General features: G+C 46.0%; 1 protein-coding gene across 1 annotated transcript in view; it reads left to right on the top strand.

Annotated features, from left to right (window-relative positions):
* Igf2bp3 (insulin like growth factor 2 mRNA binding protein 3) overlaps positions 1 to 19,538 on the top strand; it is a 134,605-nt gene that overhangs the window by 32,691 nt on the left and 82,376 nt on the right. The window contains exon 3 of the mRNA XM_042273311.2: positions 11,866 to 11,914. Within this exon, the coding sequence (XP_042129245.1) occupies positions 11,866 to 11,914 (49 nt within the window). The remainder of the gene's footprint in view (positions 1 to 11,865; positions 11,915 to 19,538) is intronic.

Below are 19,538 nucleotides of genomic sequence, written 5' to 3'. Positions count from 1 at the left end.
ACTTGGATTGTCCTTGGCACAGCTGGGGTGGCAGCTTGTAGCCTCCACAGAGAGCCACTAGGTGGTGGCCTGAAGAGGCACACTGCATGACCCTGTGCACATGGCTTGCGTGGCTTATCTGAAGTGGGGGCGGGCTTTCACTTGGGAGGCTGGGGCGGGAGGATAGCTGTGCTTTTCCCACCTCAGACTTGGTCACCACTGAAGGTCCCATCCACATCTGGGTGGCTCTTCCCATTTCAGCTAACCGAAAAGCAAAAGCTCTCTCAAGTGTGTCCCTGTGAGTGATTTCTTGTCTCATAGGTGATTTTAGATCTTGTCACGTTGACAATCACTGCATTGTGACCACGAACCCTGCCCATGGAGTGAGATGTGAGAAGTTCCTCCTGTGGCATCATGTCATTGCTCCGAGAATCCCCAATCTTGAACATTTTGGATATTTGGACTCAGGACTTTTGAAATCTATAACTTGCCCACATATTATTACCGGGATGTGGGTTACTGGGCTTGAGGGAGTAGATTGGCTCCAGAATGCCCAGAGGTGGTCCCTGACCCTGCTACACATGTGCTGTGTGCATTTCAAATCCAAATACTTCTGCCTTTATTTCCTAACTTACAAAATGATGGTTGTGAGGGTTAAAGGAGATCATGCTTTGTGTGTGTCTGTATTTCTTACACTTTCTGTCAGCTCTATCCCTAGATGGAAATATCAAATATGCAAACTAACATTTGAATTAGAAATTATCAGTATGAAAACATGATATGGGGGTTGGGGATTTAGCTCAATGGTAGAGCGCTTGCTAGAAGGCCCTGGGTTCGGTCCTCAGCAATGAAAGAAAAAAAAAAAAGACAAAATAACAAGAAAACATGTTTCTGCTCTCTGTCTCTCTCTCTCAGCTGGGATCAAGCCAGTAAGGATGAACTCTTCCGTGGTCAGATTGTGGACTCTGCACTGTTGCTGACCAGAGGAGATGAGTGTGTCATGTAGATTGCAGATGGGAACTAGAAACGCACATACAGTACTTGAAATACTATAAATGAAAGCAAGAGGTGGAGTGCTTGCCTTCACAAGTCCGTCTGTAGTACTTGCCCCTCCCCCACCACCAGAAACAGAAAGCAAAACTGCTCTCAAATGGAATTTTATCCAGAAGTTGTAGGAGTCAACAGGAAGAGGCAGTTTCACTGACCAAATGTGAGATAAATTGAGCATCAGAAAGAATTAATGAGATCAATTAATACACAGAATACTTGAGTCTGACTTTATAACTGTGCTAAGAACATTTGAGCAGAGCAGGGCTCATCCTGAAAGGTGCAGGGGTGTCCACGGACTCCTGAAGGTGGAGGTGGAGACGTATTTGCTTGAGGCTGGTTTGTTTTGGAGGGGATTTCAAGAAGTCACGGGTGAGTGAGCAGAGCGAACGAAGTGAGTTCGGAAGGCAGTTCCACGGTGCACTTTACCAAATTTATTGTAAGGAAACCGTACTCGAGATTATCCAGCTGCCTCCCAGCTTCACCCATCTGAAAGACTGGGCAGGCAGTGTCAAGCCACAGGTGACCTTCACATGCCCTCCCCCCCCCCCATTCCTTGCCGGTGAAAATTGGAGACTAATCTCTTTAAAAAAAGAATATTGAGATTGAATTTAGGGCCACCACATGATAGGGAAGCAGATTGATTAAACAAACAAAACAAAACAAAAAAAAAAAAACAGGGCCTCTCTATGTAGCCATGGCTGATTTAAATTTGCAGAGATTGCCTGCCTCTGCTTCCTGAGTATTGCAGTTAGAGGTACATGCTATCACACCCAGTCCTGCAGATTATTCTAAAGAGTTTCAGTTTTCCCAAGGTTTCTGAGCTTTCAGGTCTCTTGAGAAAGCACTGAGCTTTAAAAATCAATAAAAAGGGTATATGTGAATTTCTGGAGTGAGGTGAGATAACTTAGTGTGCGTGGCTGCAGTGACCTCAGAGGTGAGAGAGGCATGTGATAAAAGGCATGCACCATCCCTTGTGGCAAGGAAAGAGTTAAACGTTTATCCTGATTCTTCTGTACTTACTGCTCTTCAGACGATTCTAGCGTTTGAGGGAAAGGGCTTGATAATGTAGACCAGGCTGTTTAGAATTCACTGTGTAGACCAGTCTGACCTCTTAACATGTGGTGATCCTCCTTCTTCTTACTCCTGAGATTATAGGTATGGCCACCATACCCTGCTGGTAATTCTTGATGGGAGAATTCCAGCTCAGCCCTATGGGTGGCTTGGCAGAGCGAGAAAATCGTGGATTCAACTTGAATAAAATAATGACTATAGGTAATGACCACAGTATAGAAAGGCAGCTGGAGAGCTAGGCATGTGGAGGCACACCTGGGATCCCAGCAGTTAGGAGACTGAGGTGGGATCAAGGCTTTCAGGCCAGGCTGGATGTGGTGGCTCAGGCCTTTAATCCCAGCACTTAGGAGGCAGAAATAGGAAGAGCTCAGCTTGAGGCTAGCCTGGTCTACATTGCGAGTTCCAGGACGGCCAGGTCTACAGAGAGACACCTTATCTCAAAAAACTGAAAAGAAAAGAAAAAGAGAGAGGGTATGTGAGTTTTAGGTCAGCCTGAGCTACTGAGCAAGATCCTTTTTCAGAGGTAGACCGTACTTGTATGTGGATTTGAATAAACAACAACAAGCCGATACTGAACACCCGGGGGGGGGGGGGGGGCACTGCTCCTTTTCGCTAGACAAGCAACAGTAAAAAGCACACCAAGCCTTTGGGTCTGTCGTTTTATATGGGACAGAAAATTGGCAAAATCCAGGTACTGGGAAACTGCTAAGTGAAGAGAGAGACGTGAAATGTGGACTCATGAGGGTCGTCAGAAGGGAGCCCGATACAGTCTGTGGATCTTACTTGTGTAGCGTGGGTCAACCACTTGTTAAAGTTTTTAATTTAGGAAAACTTGAGCTCCAGAAGTTTAATGTTGGCTTTTACTAATGTAAAACATCTTTATTACGTTTATCAGTGTGTGCACAAGTGTACCATGGAGCACATGTGAGGGTCAGAAGACATCTAGTGAGAGTCGCCCCTCTCTTCCTGGGACTTGGGGATCAAATGCAGGTTGTCAGGGTTGGCAGAGACGTCAGTTTCCCCACCCGCTGGGCGGGTTGAGTCCTCGCTTTGAGAAGAGCATTTCCTCCGGAGTAATCTGGAGAGGCTGGGAATGGAGATTGGATGGGCAGGTCTCACGTAGCCCAGGCTGGCTTTGAACTCTCCATGTAGCTGAGGATGATCTTGAGCAGGATCCTTCTGCTTCTGCCTCCTGGGTGTTGGAATTCCAGGCCTGAGCTCACTGCATTCAGCTGTTTAAAGTCTTCTTTTGTTGGCTTGCTTGATTTTTTTTTTCTTCCCCTCTTACCTCCCCTTCCCATGAGGTTCCGGGTCTTAGTCTAATCCTGGTTGATCTGAGTTTGAGCTGAATCTCCTTCCTCAGCTGAGATCGCAAGCATGAGCAACCATGCTTGATAGTCTAATGCCTGTATTTATTTAGTGTTTTGTTTTGTTTGTTTTTTTTTTTTTTTTTTTTTTTTTTTTTTGGTTTTTTCGAGACAGGGTTTCTCTGTGTAGCTTTGCGCCTTTCCTGGAGCTCACTTGGTAGCCCAGGCTGGCCTCGAACTCACAAAGATCCGCCTGCCTCTGCCTCCCGAGTGCTGGGATTAAAGGCGTGCGCCACCACGCCCGGCTTGTTTTGTTTGTTTTTAAGACAGGGTCTCTATGTAGCTCTGGCTGACCTAGATAGAATTCACTATGTTGACCCAGGCTGGCTTTGAACTCAGAGATCTGCTTGCCTCTGTGTCCCGAATGTGGGACAAGAGATGTGCCACCACGCCCAGCCTAAACCATTCTTAGAGACACGTGTATTTATAAGTAAGTCATGAGACTGATACCGTTTCAGGCGGATGACTACCCTAGGGAGGAAGAGTAGGAACAAGTGTGTGGGGGTCAGCGTCAGCTGCCTTTGTCTTTTTTGGGGGGAGGGTAAGGGTTGCAGATGGGGTCTTGCTGTGTAGACTGGTTCTGAACTCCCATCTTCCTGCCTTTTCCTCCCCAGGGCTGGGGTTACAGGAGTGCCCCACTTGAATTGTTTTGTTTCTCGGTAATTTGGGGAGTCTATGGGTGTTTCATGCTATCCTTGTATGTCACACTGAATTTAGTAAATGGTTATTGATGTTGGACAGAGGGGAAGCCATAGGCAAAATCTAGAATCAGAAAGCATTTATGACCTGGGACTGTGCCAAGAAAATGAAAAGCATCTTCAGACCTCGATGTGAACATACCAACTGGAGGGGACGTTCCGAGCAACGGCAGTGAACAGCCAGTGGGTCTCACCAACGGGAGCCTCGGCTAGTCGGCCCTGCACAGCGCTCGCTCGGGTTGTGCTTCTGTTGCATCCGGCCCTTGGCTAAGAGTTGTTTACACTATTGCAGCAGGATCCACCTGAGGGGGCTTGGAGGAGGAGGCGGGGTGTAGAAGGAAACGTGATCCAGGTCAGACTTGACCACTGAAGCCGGGAATGGAAGTATGGAGCCTCAGCTTACTAGTTTTCCTGCTTTTGCATCAGTTGCTGTTTTTGTTTTGGTTTGTTGTTTGAAATTTAAGGTCTGATTGTTTGCTAGTCTTAAAGACCTAATTTTGACTGGGCTTACGTTTAGAAGCTCTCAGCATTTGCAGCCAACACCTCTTGACAGTATGTTCTTGGTGATTTTCTTTGGCTTCCTTCATTCTCGTGGTTAAAGTTTAGCATGGTCTGCAGCCTCCTCCTCGTTTGTCTTAGAGTGTTTCTCCAGAGCCGTGTCTGTCGGCCGTGTTTGTTTGGGACAGGTGCAGTAACAAGACACTGAATGTTGGGAGCTTGGGTTCTGGACGTCTTCCTTCTTTGCTTAGGGGCTTTCTGACAACATAGTGGCAGACAGCATCATCTTTAGAGAGACGGAGAACTTTTCTGCTTGCTCTTTTGGGCCCTGACCACCAAGGCACAGTAGTATTTGTCAGTCCAGGAATACCCTCTTCTTCCTCCTTTTCATTTATTTATTTATTTTCCAGGCAGGGTTTCTCTGTATAGCTCTGGCTGTCCTGGAACTCACTCTGTAGACCAGGCTGGCCTCAAACTCACAGAGATCCACCTGTCTCTGCCTCCGGAGTGCTAGGATTAAAGGCGTGTGCCACCAAGCGCTCTCTCGCTCTCTCTCTCTCTCTCTCTCTCTCTCTCTCTGACTCTCTCAACAATAACCAAGTGGAGAACACTCAGACTGGCATCCTCACTTCATCCCCTGTGGGGCGTTTACCCACCACCCCCACAGCTTCCCAGAGTTTCCTTGAGTACAATCAGCAGGAAATATTAGATAAAAGGATTTATTGCGGAGAATATCATGGAGATAAACAGATAGAAAATAAAGGATAGCCTCGAGAGGGCCTGGAACCTATTCCAACGGGCCCCGACTGTCTCTGGTCCAGGGTTTTTATAGAGATGCCAAGCGGTGGAGCAAAAGACCTCCTCCCCCAGCACAGCCAAGTGCAGACCATCTCAGACACCTGCACTCAGGCCCGTGGTCCTGATCTTCCTCTATTCGGACCTGCTGGGTAAAGCCACGAGGAACCCGAGAATGGGCTCCCACAATCCCCTAATAGATTTGCGCTTCCTCTCTCCTGTTCTCCTTGGTCTAAAACAAAAATGAGCCTTATCAACAGCTGGCACACTCTGCTTCATGGGAAAACCTTGTTGTCATTCCCACCACTGATCCCAACACATAACCCTTCCATGGTTCACCCAGAGCATCAGCAGCTACTTCCATGGCCATGTGCTTCTCATAGAACGCATAGAGTTACAAAGTTTGTGTTCATCATCCACTTCAGTGAGTTTCTCACAGCCTGTGGTATCTTGACACAGCCAGCTGCCCAGGAGTCACCATGAAAAAGAACTTGGTGTCAATCCGAAAATTTACAAAAAATCATATCAGTTAACTAAAGATCTTGAAGGTGCTCTTTAGAATTTCTGAGTCTCGGGCCGGGCGGTGGTGGCGCACGCCTTTAATCCCAGCACTTGGGAGGCAGAGCCAGGCGGATCTCTGTAAGTTCGAGGCCAGCCTGGGCTACCAAGTGAGTTCCAGGAAAGGCGCAAAGCTACGCAGAGAAACCCTGTCTCGGAAAAAAAAAAAAAAAAAAAAAAAAAAGAATTTCTGAGTCTCCTTGTTCTATGATTAAACTTGCTTTTTAAAAAAATACATTGCTTATTGAATTTTCATTTCAGTATATGAATATTTTCCCCCAGTTCGAGGGACGGAGCCAGGGCCTTGGCCATGCTGAGTATGTGCCCTGTAGTGTAGTGAGTCCCTTCCCTTCCCAGCTCCGTATAAGTATGTGTTCTAAAAACCCATTTTCCCCCTCAGGGGAGAAATCTCTTAAATTTATAAATAGGTTGTGTTGAAAGTTGGGTTTTGTTTTTCAATAATTTGTGTACTTAAATAATTAAGTGGTTTTCTAGTTTCCATTCTTGTACTAAGTGTGGTGATTTTTTTTTTCCTTTCTGCATAAGATTTAAGAAACTCAACAGAAATGCCAATTGTTAATATCATGTTAATATCATGCTTTCTTCTTGTTTTGGAGTTTCTGTTGTTGTTTTGAAATCTAGCCCAGGCTGGTCTGAAAAATGTCCTGTGTGTAGTCCAGGCTGACTTCAAATTTTCTACACCTCCTGCTTTTGTTTCCTGCCTGGGATTACAGGCACATTGGCTTTTCTTTCCCTTCTATTAAAAACATATAAGCTTAAACCTGTTGAGTACTTAGCTGGGGCCAAGCACTGTTCTATACTCCCAAGATAACCCTGTTATCCCATATCTTATGTATGTGAGATATATGTGTGTGGTAGTTTGAAAGAAAATGGCCCCCAAAGGGAGTGGCACTATTAGGAGGTGTGGCCTTGTTGGAGGAAGTTGTCACGGTGGGGGCGGGCTTTAGGTCTCTCTGGCTCAAGCTTCCCTCAGTGTGACTGTCAGTTGACTTCCTGCTGCCTTTTGGTTAGGACGTAACACTCACAGCTATAGCACCATGTCTGCCTGCATGCCTCCATGCTCCCCACCATGATGATAATGGAGTGAGCCTCTGAAACTAAGTGAGCCCCCAATTAAATGTTTTATTTATGAGTTGCCATGGTCATAGTGTCTCGTCATAGCAATAAAAACTTTAACTAAGAAATGATGAAATTTTGAAGGAAATGAAACAGTATTTAGCTTATATTGGAACTGAACTGTTACATACATGCACGTATGTATTCAAGTGTCCCCCAGGCTCTAGGCTTCCAGTTTCACATGTAGGCAAGTCTGACCTTGAACTCCTGACCTTCCAGAGTACTTGGATTACACGTGTGTATCACCATGCTTAGCAGAAACTCCTGTAAACATCAATATTTACTTGACTCCTAAGTGTTTAGAATCAACCTAGATATGATGTCATGTGGTTGAAATATAGTGCACCCTAATAAACTTATCTGGGGGTCAGAGAACAGAACAGCCACTAGATAGACATAGAGGTTAGGCAGTGATAGCACACATCTTTAATCCTAGCATTCTGGAGGCAGAGTCTCTGTGAGTTCAAGTCCACACCAAGTCAGCCAGGCATGGTGACACACACCTTTAATCCCAGCACTTGAGATCTCATGCCTTGCTTTGGAAAGACACAAGCCTTTAATCCCAGGAAGTGATGGCAGGAAGCAGAAAGGTATATAAGGCGCGAGAACCAGGAACTAGAGGCTTTTTAGCTTTTAGGCTTTTAGCAGCAGTTCAGCTGAGATCCATTCGGGTGAGGACTCAGAGGCTTCCAGTTTGAGGAAACAGAATCAGTAGAGAAGTTAAAGTGAGGTTAGCTGTGGCTTGTTCTGTTTCTCTGATCTTTCAGAATTCACCCCAATACCTGGCTCCTGAGTTTTGTTTGTTTGTTTGTTTGTTTGTTTTGTTTTTAATAAGACCATTTAAGATTCGTGTTACAATGTTATTCTAGGCGATGGCCAGGAGACAGACGCCGGAGTGTAGGTTGGGTTGTCTCTCTCAAGTGCTCTCTTGACTATGAGGGTATTTCTCTGCTGCCTGAGTATGGTTGGCACCCTTGGTTGATTAGGAAACTGGACAGTCATTTAGGAAATGATTATTCCAGAAGGACATTTAATCGGTAAATGAGTGTTGTGTGTTTGTTTTCTTCAAGACAGGGTTTCTCTGTGTAGCTTTGGTGCCTGTCCTGGATCTCGCTCTGTAGACCAGGCTGGCCTTGAACTCACGGAGATCAACCTGGTTCTGCCTCTGAGTGCTGGGATTAAAGGCGTGCGCCACCACCGCCAGGCGAGCTGTGTGCATTTTTAAACATCCTTGGGAACATGGCTGATTCTCAAAGAAGATTACCCTAAAAAATTTCTTGGACATTTGGTTTTATAATGTGAGTAAATGCACGTTTACACATTGACTTTTGGGAAATTTTTATGGAGATATCCACTCCCACAGTGAGTCTAGAGTAGGTGGAGACTCGGTCTCTTCAGTGTGCTTCCGACCCTGTCAGGTGCTTGAGTAAAATAGGTTCACATCTGCATATTGTCTCCTTAGTTACTCAGGGTAAATGTTTACAGTGTGAGTGAAGCAATATAGAGCATAGCCAAAACATATTAGAAAACTTACGTGTGTGTGTGTGTGTGTGTGTGTGTGTGTGTGTCCGTGTGTCCGCGCTCGTTAGTGTGCACACGTGCACTCGCTCAACTCTTCATTTGTGTGACTGCAGGTGTTTGCACGTGGGGTTGAGGACAACTTTGGACCCTTGTTCCCGCCTTCCATCTTGTTTGAGACAGAGCATCTCTGCTGTTCTCTGCTGTCTAAAGCAGGCCAGCTGGAGCACAGACAGTTTCCTGTCTTGTCAGAGGACATTTCTGGGATCTCTAATATGAGCTACTGTGCTTGGCTTTACTTAGGTTCTAGGGATTTGAACTCTAGGTCCCCATGTGTAAGGCAGGCTCTTTACTCACTGATCCATCTTCTAGCCTTTGGGTGTATTTTTAATCCTTTTATAGAAAAGTAATATCAATGTGATTGTGAGCTGTGGTGGTGGTGGTGGTGGTGGTGGAGGAGGAGGTGGAGGTGGTGGTGGTGGTGGTGGTGGTGGTGGTGGTGGAGGAGGAGGAGGAGGAGGAGGAGGAGGTGGTGGTGGTGGTGGTGGTGGTGGTGGTGGTGGTGGTGGTGGTGGTGGTGGAGGAGGTGGTGGTGGTGGTGGTGGAGGAGGTGGTGGTGGTGGTGGTGGAGGTGGAGGTGGTGGTGGTGGTCTTTGAGTCTGAATCTGGCTTTGTAGCCCAGGATAACCTTGGGTTCCTGATCTTCCCATTTTAGCCTCCTGAGTGCTTGGGACTGTGTGCCTTCTTCACATGCCTGACACAGGGGTTACTCTTGAACAAAGCATCATTTCCTCTGTATATTCGACTTAGATGGTGCTCAGATGTTTTTTTCTTAACTTTCTCCCTGACAATGTGCTGTTTTACCGTGTCAAGAGAGTTACAGAATTCGTCTCCCTTCTCCTGCTCCATGTAGACTGTTGAGTGGGGAGTCTCTGATTTGAGTTCATGTTTCCTTTGGTGTCTTTGAGTAGTCAGCAGCTATGACATTTATTCTACTGCTCGGTGGGAAAGGAAAGAGGTAAATAACTCACAAGAGGCTATTCCAAACATTACAGGCTGTGAAACTTCAAAATCATAGACTCTTTGATGGGGAAAAGGAAGTTCACTGTGGTTCTGATTTTTGCAAGTTAAACAATTGAATTACTTTATTATTATTATTTTTAATTATGTGTAAGTACATGCACATGAGTACAGGTGCCCATAGAGGCTCTGGGCTGCAGTTAGAGTTACAGGTGGTTTATAAGCCACTGGATAGAGTTGCTGGGTCCTCTGGAAGAGCAGTGTATGATCTTACATGCAGAGGCATCTCTCCAGTCCCTGAATTACTTTCTTTTTGTCAAACTGAGTTGCTAGGTTATTCTCACTGTTTGTTTTTACCGAGGCACATGCCACTGTGCTCCAAGTCTGGCCCAACCTCAAAAATCCTCCTGCTTCAGTGTCCCTGTGGCATATTCTAGTGTGCACCACCGTGCCAGGCAATGCTGGTTTTAGCAGCTGGAGGCTGATTGGTGTCCGATGCCTGTAGGGCAGTCTCACAGTCTGTCATGCCCCCCTCTCCAGCCCTCACACACCACACAGGTGGTTCAAGTGGGGAATATTTGAACAAAGGTGAGGATTCCTCGGGTTTTCTCTGTTGTGGATTGCTTAGCCTGAAACTTACTAACTTGTTTATTTTTGATTCAAGTTTTACATTGAAGCTAGGCTGGCCTCAATCACAATAATCCTCCTGTCTCACCTCCCAAGTGCTGGCTTTATCATCATTATTATTAGTGTGTATGTGTTCATGTGAATGAATGTGAGGTCAAAGCTAAGTATCTTTCTCAATCTTTTTTGTTTGTTTGTTTGTTTGAGACAAGGTCTCACTATGTAGCCGTGGCTGGTCTAGAACTCACTATGTCGCCTTGGCTTTGAACTCACAGAGCCTTCTTTGCCTCCTGAATGCTGCTGTTAAAGGCATGCACCACTGTGCTCAGCTTCTTAAAAGGATGCAGAAGACAGGTCAAGTCTTGATGTTTGTGTACAAGTACTTTACCGACTCAGCCACCTCCCCAGTCCTAGGATGTCTTTATTTTTTATTTTGTTACGTTTTATAAAATGTTTGACAAATAATTTATACACTTTACCTGTTTGCACAATTTGATAGACTTTACTCCAGCATCCTCATGGGCCCTAGGATATCTTGAAATGCATGGGATTGCTAAAGAAACTATTTCCAAATGCAGTTCGCAAAGCCTAGTGTGCTTGTTCAAGTCTGCTCAGGCAAGAGGATTGCCGCAAGTTCCAGGCCAGCCTGGGATACAGAGCAGGGGACCCTGTCTCCAGAAAAGAAAACCAAACCCGTACAGTTAACAAAGTGTAATAATATGTGCTTTTCAGTCTAATCGTGGGGGGCTGGGGAATGGATCTCGGTTGACAGTGCTTTCCACATGTCTGAGGCCCTGGGTCCAATGCCCAGCACCGCATGAATGAGCTATGATGGCACACAGCTGTAAGCTCAGTGCTCAAAAGGTAAAGGCGGGAGCCTCGGGTTCAAGGTCATTCTAGGCTGCTCTGCATGAGACCTCATGGGTTTGCATGTGTGTACACATTCATGCTTGTGTGTGTATGTATAAGTTTTGGCAACATAGTAAATTTCATAGCACTGAATACAGATGATATTGAAAAGACCTGCTACACCTTTTGTGGCATGAAAATGCCTGATTTTTGTTGATTTGAGAGTTACAGGTACTGTGGCTTATTACCACACTCATGATGAAAGAATGTGTTGAATGTTATAGTCAGGAAGTAGTGAAAGTGTGTGAGTTCCCTGTTTCCTCCAGTTGCAAGTTCCCTGAAAGCTATCGTGAGCCCCTTGGCTGTGATCTCAGAACAAAAACATCTGGACTAAGGCTCTGTTTGTGCCCTGGGAGGCTTAAGTTGAGGCTCGGATGCTAAACATAGTCATCAGAACAAATTTACTTTGTCTGTTTTTGCGGTTTTTGAAGTATCAATCATTTAACAATGCCAAGTTCAAGTGTTTCAGGGCACACCTTGGGGTTAGTTTGTCCTCTGCATGGGCCACATTTCCTCATTACATTTTGGTGTATAGTTAAATTAAAATCGTATTTTAAGTATTTCGTAAGCTTCCATGTTGGCTACTGGTGTGTTTTGCTTTTGTATGTTTTGTTCCTTAAAACGTTTTAATTCTTCTGCAGGATTCGGAAACTTCAGATACGAAATATCCCGCCCCACTTACAATGGGAGGTAAGACCTTCTACATTCTAAGCTAAGATCTCAGGTTCGGAGCCCAGTGCTTTCCCAAAGGTTTTTCCTGCAGCTCTCTGGTGTTCTAGAACCTAATTCTCTTCTCCTATGGTTGTGGTATGGACTTTTCTTTGTAGAACTAAACCCCTTAAAGCTCTGGTCTTTGAAATATTTTCTAAGATGCCCAGTAGTTGAGGGTAATGACCTTTCTCACTCAACTTTATCCGGACAGTGTCCTGTCAATCTGAGTTACTGCCCATTAAAATAAAATATGACATTCCTTCCTTGGCAGAGTTTTTAAAAATACCTGCTACTTAATACTTGATTGAAAACTGTGGTTCTGCTTCTTTTTGCTTAGCTAGTGGCTCTCTGCAGTGATTGCATGTCAACAGAAACTACGTAGCGCAGTTGGCCGGCCCGTGTCAGCAGTTTCCACGGCATCATGACGGTGTCATGGTGACGGTGTCATGGTGAGAATTGGAGACACCGATAGTTGAAGAGGTCAAAGCAAGTGATTAACTCTTCCAGACTATGAACTCTGGAGATTAAAAAAGAAAATCTTATTATTATGTTTGCTGTGTGTGTCTGTACACTTACATGTGGAGGTCAGAGGACCGTTCGGGAGTTGGTTCTCTTCCACCCAGGGAACCCAGGGATTGAACTCAGGTCTTGAGGCTTGACTGCCGCATCACCCTTGTGGATTGAGCCGTCTTACTGGCTTCCTGAAAGGTTTTTAATCTTGCCTTGAAGCTTTGCAAGGGAACTGCGCCCTGCCTGTATCATTAGAACATAAACATCAAGAACGGCTTGTTTTGTGGTTTCAGATTAGGTTTCTAAGTGAATTTGCTGCGTCATTAAACCAGAGCCCCTATTAAAATGCAAAGTATGATTTCCAGGTTTCCTTGGCAGTGAGCTGAGGGAAGTTGTTATGAGTCTTGACTCCCCAAGGTCCCCGCTTAGTATCAAATCGTTTGTGCTTAGAATATTTCATGCGATGCTGTCTTGTTACACAGCTGTTGCGTTTGATCTTGGAAAGGATGGCTAGTTCTTTAATATATTCTAAATGTTTTTGTTACCTAATAAAAAGAACTTTGTGGGTTGGATGGTGACTTCAGAGATTTTAGATTTTAGAGATGTTTTAGAGAAATATTTGTTTAGGAAATTAATTAGATTGAGGGGTGGGTCTCAAACTGCCCGTTTTAAGATGAGCCTTATTAAATATGGTGTCATCAGCTATCTGCTCAGGAATCACATCTAGTGTGATATGGCTGTCAGTGAGAGAGTCAAATACAGCAACCAAAAATGGGCAAGTGAACGCTTAATGGGCAAGTGTCCTATCTGCTCGGCTAGCGGCACAGTTTCGTTGAGATCGTATGGCTTGTCGTGATGCTTTTCTTACTTGTATTTTCCCCTTGTTCTGAGTAAGATCTAATTAATAAGGCAATCTTTTATTTGCCCTAAGTTTTTCTTCATAATTAATTTTCTCTCCCCTCCCCCCACCCTTGCTTCCATCCCTCCATCTCTGCCCTCCTTTGGCAAGGTCTTGCTGTGTAGTTCAGGCTGGCTTTAGACTTAGACCTTCAGCCTTCTGAGTCCTGGGATTATAGCCTGGGCCACCGCTTCTCGTCTCTTTTTAAAGGGGCAAAGGAAATTAAAGAGAGAATGTGGAAGAACTAGAATTTAGAATCTTTTCAGCTTTGATTCCCTCTGAAACTTTTTTTGACATTGATTAACACAAATATTTCCCACCCCCTTTGGGAAGGGTGGTCTTGCTGTGTAACCTTGACTGACTTCAGACTTACACAGTCCTCCTGCCTCAGCCTCCTGAGCTCTGGAATTCCTGGCATGTATGAGCGTTCATGATTAAAAACCAGATTGATCAGGCTTGTTAAGAGTAGGGTGGGCAGGCAGTTCCTTTCTCTGAAGGCTTGGGAGCACCTCCTGCCTTCCGGGAAAGGGCACTTGTGCATCTTTGTCTGTGCACCCTGGGTGTGCCAGCCGTCTTGTGCCAAGCCTTACTGTAGACAGTGATAATTGTGCACTTTCAGTCCAGATTCCATTATAATGGGAGGATTAGACTTGGAGTCCACTGATTAATCTTAGGATCACAGAGAGTGGAACAGCCAGACATTATGTGACTCATGATTTGATGAAGGAAATGCGTTGCACAGACAAAATATTCCTGCCTGAAAAAGACATTTGACTACATACATCTGTTTTCATCAAAGTTTGCAGGAACTGTGGATAATGGAGTATAAGGTCCAGTGGTAATCAAGAACTGTGGATAATGGAGTATAAGACCCAGTGGTAATCAAGCCTGTGGTATGAGGTGTTTCACAGCATAAACAACGCTGGTTTTTAGACAACCAGTGGCCCGATAAAAGGAAAGAGATTGCTAGAACATGACCTGTGCACATGCCTGTAGTGAGCTGTGAGCAGTGTACAAGCCCAGTGGAACAGCCTACAGGAAGCATGGCTGCTTGTAGGGAGACTTAAATTGTAGCCTAGCACAATGACTTTATTTCTGAACAGGGTTTTACATACATATGTGCATACATATGCGTGCGCACAGATGCACGTGTGCATGTACACACACACACACACACAGCATGGCATGCATGCGGCAGTTGGAGCCTGTTTTCTTCTTCTACCACGTAGTCCCAGGGACTTGACTCAGGTTGTCAGCTTGGCAGCACGTGCCTTTACCCACTGAGTCATCTTCCCAACCCTGAACACACTTTAAAAATATCTGAGACTCATTTTCCTCATTTCTGACCAGAGATGATTACAGCAGCCACCCCACTCATTTTCTTTGCACATTAAAAAGACTCACACCTGCTGAGCACTTCCCAGCACTGGGGAGGCAGAGCTCTGTGAGTTTGAGATCAGCCTGGTCTACATAGTGAGTTCCAGGACAGCCAGAGCTACATAGTGAGACCCTGCCTCAGAAGAAGAAAAAAAAAATCACCCTACAGTGGCCCTAGAGACAGTGCTTGTTCTGTGTGAGCATCCTGTTATCACATATGTGTGGGACAAAACAAACGCCTCACTTCTCAGCCTGGGTTAAGGTCCCACAGTTCACACACTAGGCCTTCACCAGGGCATTTGAACGTGGAGAATCACGTGGGATCCTGAGAGAGAGGCCGAAGAGCGAAAGTGACTGAGGGGAGCAGCATTCAGATCGTAGGAACCTGCAGGGAGAGTCAGAGAAGCTGAGGCTGGGCTCTCTGAGCGATGCAAGCTCACGGCTGCTGCTTGTTCCCGGAGGCCCACAGCCATCCAAGGCTCAAGCCAACTGCTGGAATGGGGACAGGACCAGAGGGAGTTCATCCCACAGCATCCCTCTGCCTGGCCGTCCTCTCCGTGGTAGATGCTCACAGGGAGGAGGTTGCAGAAAGGGATGCTTGGAGTTCCCAGAGTCCCAAAGAGAAAGTTCCCTGCTGAAGTGCTAACCTGGAAACACGTGACTGCCTGCATTCGACCGCTTGTGAACCGGGTCTGACTTCTCCACAGAGTCAGCATGATGGCCACACTGGTCACGGCGCTGTGCGCTGGTTTGTAGGCGCTGTCCTGAGTTGTTAGCATCTCAACGTGGGATGTCAGCATCATCCCGTGGGACTCCTGTCACCTCGCTCCTCTTCCAACCAAGAGAGAAGCAGCAGCTTCCTCTCAGATGCCTTGGGTAGCATCCGTTCATACTGTGTGTCCGAGGGGCTTTTGTGGTTTCTGGCGATTCGTTTTTGATGATGTAAATAAAGCATTATGAACACCAGGGTGGGAGATTGTTCCACAACGTTTGTGTCTGTGGCAGATAAAGATATAAGAAAACAGCTTTTGGAGGATCGGGTGCTGGAGCACTAGGAAAGCCTTCCCCTATGTGTAGGATGCACATGGAGGTAGAGTCCTCTCGCCCGTCCTCACCTCCCCGGCAAAGAGAATGCCATGAGGTCCAGGTATGCTCTTCTTAGATGGTCGGCCAGGGAACTGACCTGAAACACCATACTTCATCCTTTTCTTCACTGTGCTCTTTCTCAAGGTGATTCCACCTGTTAGATTTAAGGAAGATTTGTATGTGGGATTAATTTCCATTGTCTTAGGAAAGAACTTCTGTGAGGACTTTCTGATTGTCTGGCAGTTGCTCTCTGATCGGAAGAATCAGAATCCTTAGCTGCATTCATGAAATGCAGAAGGAAACCCATAAGCCCCTGACCATGGAAGTGAAGTAGTCCTAGACTAAAGAGCAGTTTAGGGTCTTCTGTGGGGAAGTGGAGGGCGGTGTTTCCAGAGTGGCTTGGAAACAGAGCTGAGCCAGAGTTAGTCATCTGTATCTTAAGGCTCCCTGCGCTGAGGACCCGGCCCTGCCCATGGCTGCCGTGACTAGAGTTGGCCAAGGCAAAGGGTAGCGTACGTAGTCTGACACACAAGGGAACGTGTGCTTTATTCATTCCGTTATCTACTTAAATCACTTGGGTTTTGTTCGTGTGGGGTGTGTGTGTGTCTGTGTGTTCATGTGCATGTCATTGCTCATGACTGGATGCTCATGGCTGGAGGACACCTTGAGGGAGTCTGTTCTCTCACCATGCCAGGCTTGGCAGCAAATGCCCTTGCCTGCTGAATTAGCTTGCTGACCTAAGAATATGTACTTGAAAATCACAGTCTCACTTATAAAACGAAATATGCCAGGCAGTGGTGGCTCACGCCTTTAATCCCAGCACTTGGGAGGCAGAGGCAGGTGGATCTCTATGAGTTTGAGAACAGCCTGGTCTACAAAGTGAGTCCCAGGACAGACAGTGTTGTTTGTTACACAGAGAAACCCTGTCTCAAACAAACACCACCACCACCACCACCAAACAACAAAACCCCCAAACCCATAATATCTTTTAGCTTTACTTCAAAACCTGGGTGTCTGACTACCCCTCCATCCCCACCAACTTAATTGCTCTGGGAAAATGAACATCTTAGGAAGAAGTCCTTAAGAAGCTTCCATATCATAAGGTCCATTTTTTTTCCAGTTGGTTGTCTTGTGTGGTTGATTAAGTGGAAACCGTTTCCTGGGCTGAGCAGTGGGGTAAAGTGAGGGGTCTGTCATAGCCAGGCGTCTGAGTCGCCGGCCGATCAGCCTTGCTGTTAGGCATAGAAATCAAGTAACCAGTGCACTACAGTAAGAAATATGAGGGGATCGGGTAGAGACTGAAACATAAAATGCTGGTGTAATTCCTCCCCTGTCCCACACAGTTGTCTTAATGATTTTCCCTTATGAGCGTGGATAAGTTTAGGGAGAACATTGCAGGACTCTTTCAAGGGAGACCCCTAATTGCCCTAACAGAATGTTTTATTTAGCATTTCTGCTGGGCTCATTGTCCCTGGAACCAGGCTCCTGGGAACCAGTGCAGAGGAGGCCATCTTAGAACCACGAGAACACACAGGCTTCCGTCTCCATCGCCACAGTTCAGTCTCCACGTTTTGGGTCCAGCTGCTTACCCACTTAGTTGTTTCATCTGAAGCTGGGCATGGTGGCTTACGTCTGTGATTTCAGCACCTGGGAGGCTGAGGCAGGAGGAGTCCGGTGAGTGCTGGGATTAAAGGCCACCACTGCCGGGCTTGAGTTGTTTTCTCTATGCATGGCTGCTCTGGGGATGATCAGTCTCTTACATCATTAGAACTGATCTGGTGATCGGTGTGTCCGTGTAGGGGTGGATTCCAGTCCCTGTGGCTGATGCACGTTTCCTTCAGGAATTTATGATTCCATTTTCCATTGCCCTATGATGCCCGGCTGTCTGTTCTCTGGTGGCAGGGGCTGCTGCTGCTTTGAGATGTCACTTTAAAATCCCCATAACTTACTTATTTTATTATGAAAAATATTAAATGTAAAAGTAGACTAATACAGTGGAGCCCAGTTTCACCATTATCAATATATGTACACACGTGACCTCTTTACCCTTTTTAGGTTATTTTATATCACACCATCATTAGATATTTCAGTTGGGATCACCAGAGCTTCCATAGTACAAATCTAAACAAGAACTTCCTGCCTCAGCTGGCCTTGTCCTTCTGGAGGCTGGAAGCCTGGAGGCCGAGGTGCCTGAAGGGTTGTCAGTTCCCAGGGCTGTGAGGGCAGGAGCTGTTGAAGTCTCCTCACTCTGTGCTAGTTCTTAGCTTGTGGCAGCAAAACTCCCCTCACATGGTGTTCCCGCTGTGTTCTGGCTCCAGACCCACTTTATAAAGAGGCGGTAGCTTTGGGTTAAGATACTCCGTCCAAGCCTATTGTAACTGTACTACCTCTGCAAAGGCTCGTGAAGTAAGGTCATATTCTGAGAAACTGCAAATGAGGACTCAGTCATACAAAGTTTTGGTGGGGAGAAGGTATCGTTGAGTTAAAAAAAAAAAAGGCTCTTTAAATTTTCACCGATAAGACTCAGTAGGTAAAGGCACCTGCTGCTAAGCCTCACAGCCTCAGTTCAACCCCCGCTCCCACACCATGGAAGGAGAGAACAGACTACCCTTCACGCTGCCTTCTGGTCTCCACGAGTACTTCATGGTGTGTGAGCGCCCATGTGATACACGCACAGTAAACAAAGGCACGAGCAGATACGTAAGTAAATAACTGAAAACCTGATGTTGAATTAGAGGCTATGAAATACCAGAAGCATCTTTAAAAAGTTGATCCACTCCTCTGAGGGCTGCAGTTTCTTTCCCAGTGTATCGGTGGATGTTAGTTTATACTGTAGCATTCACGGTCTCCCGTTGCTGAATGTGTCCACATGTGGTCACTTTGACGAATTCCTATGACCCTCGTGGAACTTGGATTACATACAGGTTCACCTTTTGCTAATTTGAACAGTACAGGGTGTGTTTCTTTCATTAAGAGGCGGATGGTGTCTGTCTCTGATGTGAATGGCGTTGGTCCTTCCTAACAGTCATTGTGGTGTGCTTCTGAGGTGGCCACCTTCGGGTTCTACCATGTCTTTATTCCCTGATTGCGATTGGGTGAAGAGGAGCCTGTCTTCAGCGGTTACTTGATTACTTGGTTATTTGAGATAGTTTGAATAGAAAACACGAAACCGAGGCTCATCCCTCCCTCCTTTATTACATACCTTTCTCAGAGCCAGTGTGTGTGTGTGTGTGTGTGTGTGTGTGTGTGTGTGTGTGTAACTACAAACTCGTGGGTTTGGGTATCTTCGGGCTTCAGGTTGGAGTCACTTTCTTCAGTGTTTGTACCCTGAAGTGAACGTGGTGACTTTTTCAGATCAGTGTTATTTTTATGCCACATCGGCACTAAGTTACATCATTTTGTAGCACAAGGCCCAGGTTTATCATGCATGTTTTCTGTCCTAACTGCTTGGGAAATCAATGATCCATAGTGATCACGGTGGAGTCATTACCCCTTTGGGACTGAGCCTTCAGCCTTCCCAGGGTTACTATCCTGTGGAACATTTATGTCTTCAGTTACTGTAGGCTTAGCCTTGTTTTATTTTTTCCCCTCTGTGTCATAGGGTGCTTTATCTTGTTGAGGAGTTTAATATTGCGAGCCCATCACACTGTTCTTGACTCCTCAGTTCTGGGGGTGCAGCTCAAGTCCTACTGCTTGCTGGGCAAGTGCTGTGCCACTGAGCTATGCCCTGAA

Source organism: Peromyscus maniculatus, chromosome 3 (assembly GCF_049852395.1).
Source record: "Peromyscus maniculatus bairdii isolate BWxNUB_F1_BW_parent chromosome 3, HU_Pman_BW_mat_3.1, whole genome shotgun sequence".
In the NCBI taxonomy this organism is placed as follows: domain Eukaryota; kingdom Metazoa; phylum Chordata; class Mammalia; order Rodentia; family Cricetidae; genus Peromyscus; species Peromyscus maniculatus.
This window is presented reverse-complemented; position numbering and strand designations above follow the sequence as displayed.